Below are 7,805 nucleotides of genomic sequence, written 5' to 3'. Positions count from 1 at the left end.
TGAGCTGGAAGTTTGGAACTAGGGTGAGGTGGGGGAAGGGGAAATGAGGAAACTGTTGAAGTCCACATTGATGCCCTGGGGTTGAAGTGTTCCGAGGCAGAAGATGAGGCGTTCTTCCTCCAGGCGTTCTTCCTCCAGGCGTCTGGTGGTGAGGGAGCGGCGGTGAAGGAGGCCCAGGACCTCCATGTCCTCAGCATGGTGGGAGGGGGAGTTGAAATGTTGGGACACAGGGCGGTGTGGTTGATTGGTGCGGGTATCCCAGAGATGTTCCACAGTGTGAGGATGGTTATACAGTAGGCGTCAGTGTGAGGAACATTAAACAAAGGGGTCAATGTGAGGAAGGTTAAACAAAGCGGTCAGTGTGAGGAAGATTAAACAATAGGGGGTCAGTGTGAGGAACATTAAACAAAGGGGTCAGTGTGAGGAACGTTAAACAAAGGGGTTAATGTGAGGAACATTAAACAAAGCAGTCAGTTTCAGGAATGACTAATAGGGTTCAGTGTGAGGAAGACTGAACAATAGGGGTCAATGTGAGGAAGGTTAAACGATCTGAGGTCAGTTTGAGGAATGTGAAACAATGGGGTTAGTTTGCGGAAGGCTAACAATGGGGTGACTTGAGATGCGCAACTCAGGCAGGGTGTCAAGAGATTACCTGTCAAAAATCACATGTGAAGCCTCTATGGAGACTGGGAACAGTGGGATCACACTCTGGTAAAGAGAAATTCTTCTTAGAAAAATGAGGATAGAGATTGTTCAGAATTCTAGACACACACGTACGCACGCGTGTGCACACACACACAGACACTCGTATATACCTGTGCTCACTCATTGAAATTTAAGTTTTCTTTTGCAGGTGTTGCAGCCAATTGTGCCTCAGCCCTTGCACAGATGTCAGCAGCATCATGTGTCCAGGATGAGAAGGAGGACAAAGAAGTCCCTGAGACCACTGACCCCATTGCACAAGGTACTGAGGACCCACGCACGGCAGGAATATCGTTTCTTCGTGTGACCATGTGCAGGTTTGGTCTTCTTACCTGAGGAAGGAGATGGTGATGGAGGGAGTGCAACAAAGGTTTACCAGACTGATTCCTGGGATGGCAGGGCTGACATATGAAGTGAGCCTGGGTCGGTTAGGACTATATTCACTGGTGTTTAGGAGAATGAGGGGTTAATTTCCTAGAAGCCTAGAAAATTCTACTAGGTCTAGATGGGGTAAACCCAGGGAGGATGTTCCTGATGACTGGGAAGTTCAGTACCAGGGGTCACCGTCTAAGGGCACGGGTTAGGCCACTGGGGACTGAGATGAGGAGAAATGTCTTCACCCAGAGAGTGGTGAGCTGTTGAATTCTCTGCCACAGGAAACAGTTAAGCCCAAAACATTGAATGTTTTCAAGAAGGAGTTGGATGTGGATTTTTAGGGCTAAAGGGATCAAAGGGTATGGGGAGAAAGCGGGAACAGGAGACTGAGTAGGATGATCAGTTTGATCATATGGGATGGTGGAGCAGGCTTGATGGGCTGAATGGCCTATCATTGCTTTTTTCTATGTTTCTATGTTCCTATATTTATCTGTCTGGGCTTCCCATGGTGCTGCCATGAGCTCAGAGTGAGAGAGGGTCATTTACTGATGCCGTGGAGGCTGATTTTCTGTTGTATCCCCAACAGTGAAACAGAAAGTGGAGCAGAAGCTGGAGCAGATTGGGCGGCCGCAGGGTATTCAGCTTCACACGGCCCACGTTCTCTGCATGGACGCCATCCTCAGTGTGGGGCTGGAGATGGGCAGTCACAATGCAGACTGCTGGCAACATGTCTTCAGGTATGGTCCACCATGTGATCCCAGATGGCGCTCAGCCACGTTTCCCCCTGAGTGGAGCAGAAATCTTCGCAAGGCATGGGAAGACTTGCTGAAGGGTCAGGGCCCAGAGCGCAGGAGTAAAGAATGAAACTATAGTGGGAAAGAGAAGCTGGAACAGAAAGCAGCAGCTAGATGGGACTAGACTTTGAGGAGCAGCCTACCATGTAAAGTACCATGGCCTACTGACCCAACTGGGAATTCTATTCCCCAAGCCAAGACCCCAGAACATAATGTGCTGAAGTCCCACAAGGTAGAGCAGGGGTCTTCAGTTGGGCTCTTCCCCCAGATGTTAGGGCACCTTTCAGATCACTGGCTTCTCTGGCATTGTGTAGCTGCATCCTTGCTGTGTTCAAATCATTGGACTGACTCTAAAAATTAACTTACTTACACTCTTGTGCATGTGGTGCCATGGAGTCAGATTAGCTGAATTGGCTGGTGAGTGGTGCCAAAGGCATGGGTTCAAATCCTAGAGTGGCTAAGGTTGCCATCTCCTTCTCAACCCCTTCACTCCCCTGTGGCGTGGTGACCCACAGGTTAAACCGCCACCAGTTGTCCCTCTCTCTGATGAGAGAGCAGCCTTATGGTTTGGTAAGACAATGCTGACTTTAAATTCATAATGGCAAGTGAAACCACTTTGCAGGAAAACCCAGGCCTGTAAAGGAGATGACACTGACCTGGTGGTAACATCACTCCAGCAGGAACCTTGAGGCCCAGGTACTTTGGGAATCAACTAGGTAAAAACAGGTAAAAACAAGGACTGCAGATGCTGGAAACCAGATTCTAGATTAGAATGGTGCTGGAAAAGCACAGCAGTTCAGGCAGCATCCGAGGAGCAGAGAAATCGATGTTTCGGGCAAAAGCCCTTCATCAGGAATAGAGGCAGAGTGCCTGCAGGGTGGAGAGATAAATGGCTCACGAAGGGCTTTTGCCTGAAACATCGATTTTCCTGCTCCTCGGATGCTGCCTGAACTTTTCCAGCACCACTCTAATCTAGACTTTGGGAATCAAGCCCCAGCAGAACTGAATAAATTTTGAATAGAAAACCAACCTCAGTAATGGTGGCATGGACCTGTACATTTTGTCAGTATTTGTAACTGCAGATCTACAGCAATGTGTTTGACTTTTTAACACCTTCTGAAGTGGACTATCTAGCGTTGTAGTTAAAGGACAATTAAGAATGGGCAATAATTTTTTTTATTTATTCAGGTTATGCGAATCAGTGTCTGAGCCAGCATTTATTGCCCCTCCTTAACTGGTCAGAGGACAGTTAAGTGTCAAGTCCATTGCTGTGGTCTGGAGTCACATGTAGGCCAAACCATATAAGGATGGCAGACATCCTTCACTAAAGGGCATTAGGGAACCGGATAAGGTTTTTACGACAATTGACAATGATTACATGATTGCCATTAAGGCCAGCTCTTTATTCCCAGATTTTACTGAAATCAAATTTCATCATGATTATTTGTGGGATTTAAATTTACTATCCCCAAGAATATTGGCCTGGGGTTCTGGATCGCTAGCCAGGTGACATTGTCACTTACCACCACACCCCTGTATGTTAGAGAATTTCTTTAAAGAAATGAATTATCAATATCCAATTTCACAAAAGCTTGTGAAATAACAAGTGGTTGGATGTTGTGAAACTTGAAAGGGTTCAGAAAATCTTTACAAGGATGTTGCCAGGATTGGAGGGTTTGAGCTATAAGGAGAGGTTGAATAAGCTAGGGCTGTTTTCCCTGGAGCATCGGAGGCTGAGGGGTGACCTTATAGAGGTTTATAAAATCATGAGGAGCATGGATAGGCTCCAGGGTCCACTTATCTCTCCACCCTTCAGGCTCTCTGCCTGTATTCCTGATGAAGGGCTTTTGCCCGAAACGTCGATTTTACTGCTCTTGGGATGCTGCCTGAACTGCTGTGCTCTTCCAGCACCACTAATCCAGAATCTGGTTTCCAGCATCTGCAGTCATTATTTTTACCTCCAGGGTGAGGGAGTCGAGATCTAGAGGGCATACATTTAGGGTGAGAGGGGAAAGATTTAAAAGGGACCTAAGGGGCAACTTTTTCACACAGGAATGAGCTTCCAGAGGAAGTGGTGGAGGCTGGTACAATGACAACATTTAAAAGGCATCGGGATGGGTATATGAATAGGAAGGGTTTGGAAGGATATGGGCCAAATGCTGGCAAATGGGACTAGATCAGACTAGGACATCTGGTCAGCATGGATGAGTTGGTTGAAAGGGTCTATTTCTGTACTGTATTTCTCTCTGACTGTATGGTTTACAGTGTGGTTCGGTATCAGGGGAACGGGCTGTAAATGGGTTTCCATGTCTCTCCGCAGAGTGTGTGAGTACATCAGTACGTTGGAGCACAGTCACTTCAGTGACGGAGGCTCTCAGCCTCCCATCGCCATCACACAGGCACAGCAAGCCTCCAGCTCCCTGCAACCTGCGGACATAGCATTGAGCTCCATCAGGAACCCCAGCACTGAGCTGGACACTAACATCGGCAATCCCGTCATTCAGGCGGTCACCATTCAGGAACTGATCAAGGAGAACTGCAAGGGGAAGGCATTTGACTTCCGAGGAGGAGGCGTGCTGAACGGGAACAATGCGGCCAGGGCTGTCTGCACACTCTCCACAATGGCTGACAAGTAAGTAATATGGGAGCCTTGGGAATCAGGTCGAGTTAAGGTCTACTGTACCTTTCACGAAATTCCCATGGGAAAGCCGAAAGACATGTCCAATATGTTAATACATGTGGGTGAATCCAGGGCCTGTAGGTCTCAGAATCAGTCAGTCATGTGTGACTCTGCCCACAAGGAGCTCCCTGGTTCATTGTCCCTGATGCATCATCCTGAGCTGTTCTCTTGGCTGTTTTAGTCAATAGTGGTTTGCTATCTCTGTCCAATCTTGGCAGAGTGAGGATGCAGGTCCTTTTTCCTGTGGTGCTGCTAAACAATCATAGAATCATACAGAACATCGAAGGCCCTTTGACCCATAAAGACTGGACCGACAAAGCTGCACTAAATCAACACTCATCCCACTCTCCAGCACTAGGCCCATAGCCTTGAATATTGGGGGGTGTCAAAGGCTCATCCAAGTCCTTTTTAAAAGTTGTGGGGTTGCCAGTCTCAATGACCCTCCCAGGCCCTGCTGAATCTGCTGAGGTAAGGAGAAGATTCACGTTTATTTCAGGAACATTTGACAGTTGTTTCACTTTGCCATATGTGGTCTCCATGTGAGTGCAGGATCATGTGGTGTGGTATCACTTCCTGTAACTATGGAACTTGTTACCTGTTGGTCAAATGCTCCATGTCTGTCCTGTGGTTAAAAGTTTAGATTATGTTATTTTTGGTTAGAAATTTAGGTTATAAATGTTTTTTTTTGTTTTCACTTTTGAGATGGTAACTTGTTTATTTGTTAATAAAGGGTCAGAATCTCATTTTTTAAGCAATGAGTCACAATAACATTTCCAAGAAATTAAGTGACTTAAACTAAATGACTAGATAAGCTACCTGGTGAGGTAATCTTTGAACTGTGTACAAAGTTGAACTTTTACAACTCAGAAACAAAGGTCAGAGGCAGGTTTAGTTAAGAAGAAATGATATAAACCAGCAGATCTGCTAATAAGCATTCTCAAAGTAGCTGGAAGAAAGCCCTGAGTTTTTCCCCTCAGAGTTCAAAGAAAGATGCCAGTGATTTAGCCTGTGTTTCTGATTCTGCAGAAGAGACTGAAAGAATTATTCCTGTTGAGTGTGTAAAAGTTGACCAAAACCAAACACTTGCAACCTTGTCAGATTAGTAAGATATTAAAGGGTGAAGATTAGATTGATAATTCACTGAGGTTGAGTATCTGTAAAGGATATTGTTGGGAATACAGTTATTTATGATATCTTTAAAAGTTGCCTAATATTGTTTTTCTTATTCTTTGTGTAATATGTTCTTTTGTTAAAAGTACATTGGCAGCCTCTTGTGAATATGATCAGTGACTGGCCACCATGATAATCAAATTACAGAAGTAAAAGTGATGGTCTATCAAACCAGGTTTTACTCTGGGATCTGACGTGTCTAGTATTGCCATCACTTGGGGTCATAACAACTGCAAATATTCTGTAATTCAAAATATTCATAAGTTTCATAGCGTCACTGTAGCACTGAAGCGTGCCATTCAGACCACCGAGTCCATGTTAACTCTTAATTCCCTCTGGCCTTGCAAATTGATTTCGTTCAAGTGATCATCCAGTTTCCTTTGCAAATTATAGACCATCTCTGCTTTCACAGTGGGCGGCGAGTTGCAGCTCATTACCACGTGCTCTGTAAAAAGATTCATTCCCAAATCCTGCCTCTTCTATGCATAACGTTAGGAAAATTATTTAAAAGTAACTAAATGGGTTGCCTTCTATTCCGATTTCCTCAGGCACATCAAGCACCATTGGGCAAAATGTTAATTAATGTTGGACCTGTAACCCTGATTTAGATTTTAGATTTTATTGTCATGTATACTCAAGTACAGGAGTACAGTGAAATGTGTGTAATGTCTCCATACACGGCACCATCTAAGGTATGAAACACCTCAATACAAAAAATAGCATAGATACAAGGTAGTAAGAGCAATGAGAGTTTAAAAAATGGATGATGTATTGCATAAATACTCGATATTTTGAGGCCAGCATTTTTTTTATTATTATTCATTCACAGGATATGGGCATCACTGGCTAGGCCAGCATTTACTGCCCAGAAGGCTGTTAAGAACTGTGGTACAACAGCTTATGTTTCTATGGTGCTATTCATAGGTACTTCAAAATCAAACAAAAATGGATGCTCGGCGAAAGATGATGACATTAAGGAAGGTGCTTGAGAGCTCAGTTGAGAACAGAGCTACCTCTGGTCATGACCAACACGTTCCTGCCTGGCCTCCCACATTCTAACCCGCTATAAACTTGAGGTCATCTAAAACTCTACTACCCTTGCCCTTTCTCCCACCAAGTCCCACTCCCCTGTGCTCGCTGACTTACATTGTTTCGCAGTCAAACAATGTCCTGATTTTAAAATTCTCATCCCAATTTCTGGAATCTCCCTCAGCTGTCTAACTCTCTGAAATACCTGCGCTACTTTAATTCTGGCCTCTGGAGTTTCCCCAATTTTATTCACTCCACCATTGATGGCAATGCCTACACACGGAGCCCTGGAATTCTCTCTCCAAACCTGTCCATTTTTCTATCTTCTTGACCTTTGGCCACAGTGATATCCACCTCTGCTAACAGCTGATCTTTGCGACTTTGTGCCATGTTTTGTTTTATAATGCTACTATGAAACATAGAACAATATAGCGCAGAACAGGCCCTTTGGCCCTTGATGTTGCACTAAACTGTGAACTATTCTCAGCTCGCCCCCCTACACCATTCCATCTTCATTCATGTGCTTATCCAAGTTTTGTTTAAATGCCCCTAATGTGGCTGAGTTAACTACATTAGCAGGTAGGGCATTCCACGCCCTTACCTCTCTCTGAGTAAGGAACCTGCCTTTGACACCTGTCTTAAATCTATCACCCCTCAATTTGTAGTTATGGCCCCTCGTACAAGCTGACGTCATCACCCGAGGACAAAGACTTTCACTGTCTACCCTATCTAATCCTCTGATCATCTGGTATGTCTCTATCAAATCCCCTCTTAGCCTTCTTCTTTCCAATGAGAACAGACCCAAGTCTCTCAGCCTTTCCTCATAAGACCTTCCCTCCAGACCAGGCAACATCCTGGTAAATCTCCTCTGCACCTTTTCCAATGCTTCCACATCCTTCCTGAAATATGGGTCCAGAACTGTACACAATATTCCAAGTGTGGCCGCAGTAGCTTTTTGTATAGTTGCAGCATAATTTTGCGGCTCCGGAACTCAATCCCTCTACCAATAAAACCTAACACACTGTATGCTTTCCTAACAGAGCTTAAAAATGTGT

The 7,805-nt window shown here is 44.9% G+C and overlaps 1 protein-coding gene across 2 annotated transcripts in view; it reads left to right on the top strand.

Annotated features, from left to right (window-relative positions):
- arfgef3 (ARFGEF family member 3) overlaps positions 1–7,805 on the top strand; it is a 152,313-nt gene that overhangs the window by 95,405 nt on the left and 49,103 nt on the right. For both annotated transcript variants that reach the window (XM_043695352.1, XM_043695353.1), the window contains exons 17-19: positions 854–964; positions 1,664–1,814; positions 4,192–4,503. In XM_043695352.1, the coding sequence (XP_043551287.1) occupies positions 854–964; positions 1,664–1,814; positions 4,192–4,503 (574 nt within the window). The remainder of the gene's footprint in view (positions 1–853; positions 965–1,663; positions 1,815–4,191; positions 4,504–7,805) is intronic.

This window comes from Chiloscyllium plagiosum, chromosome 9 (genome assembly GCF_004010195.1).
Source record: "Chiloscyllium plagiosum isolate BGI_BamShark_2017 chromosome 9, ASM401019v2, whole genome shotgun sequence".
NCBI classification, from domain to species: Eukaryota; Metazoa; Chordata; class Chondrichthyes; order Orectolobiformes; family Hemiscylliidae; genus Chiloscyllium; species Chiloscyllium plagiosum.
This window is presented reverse-complemented; position numbering and strand designations above follow the sequence as displayed.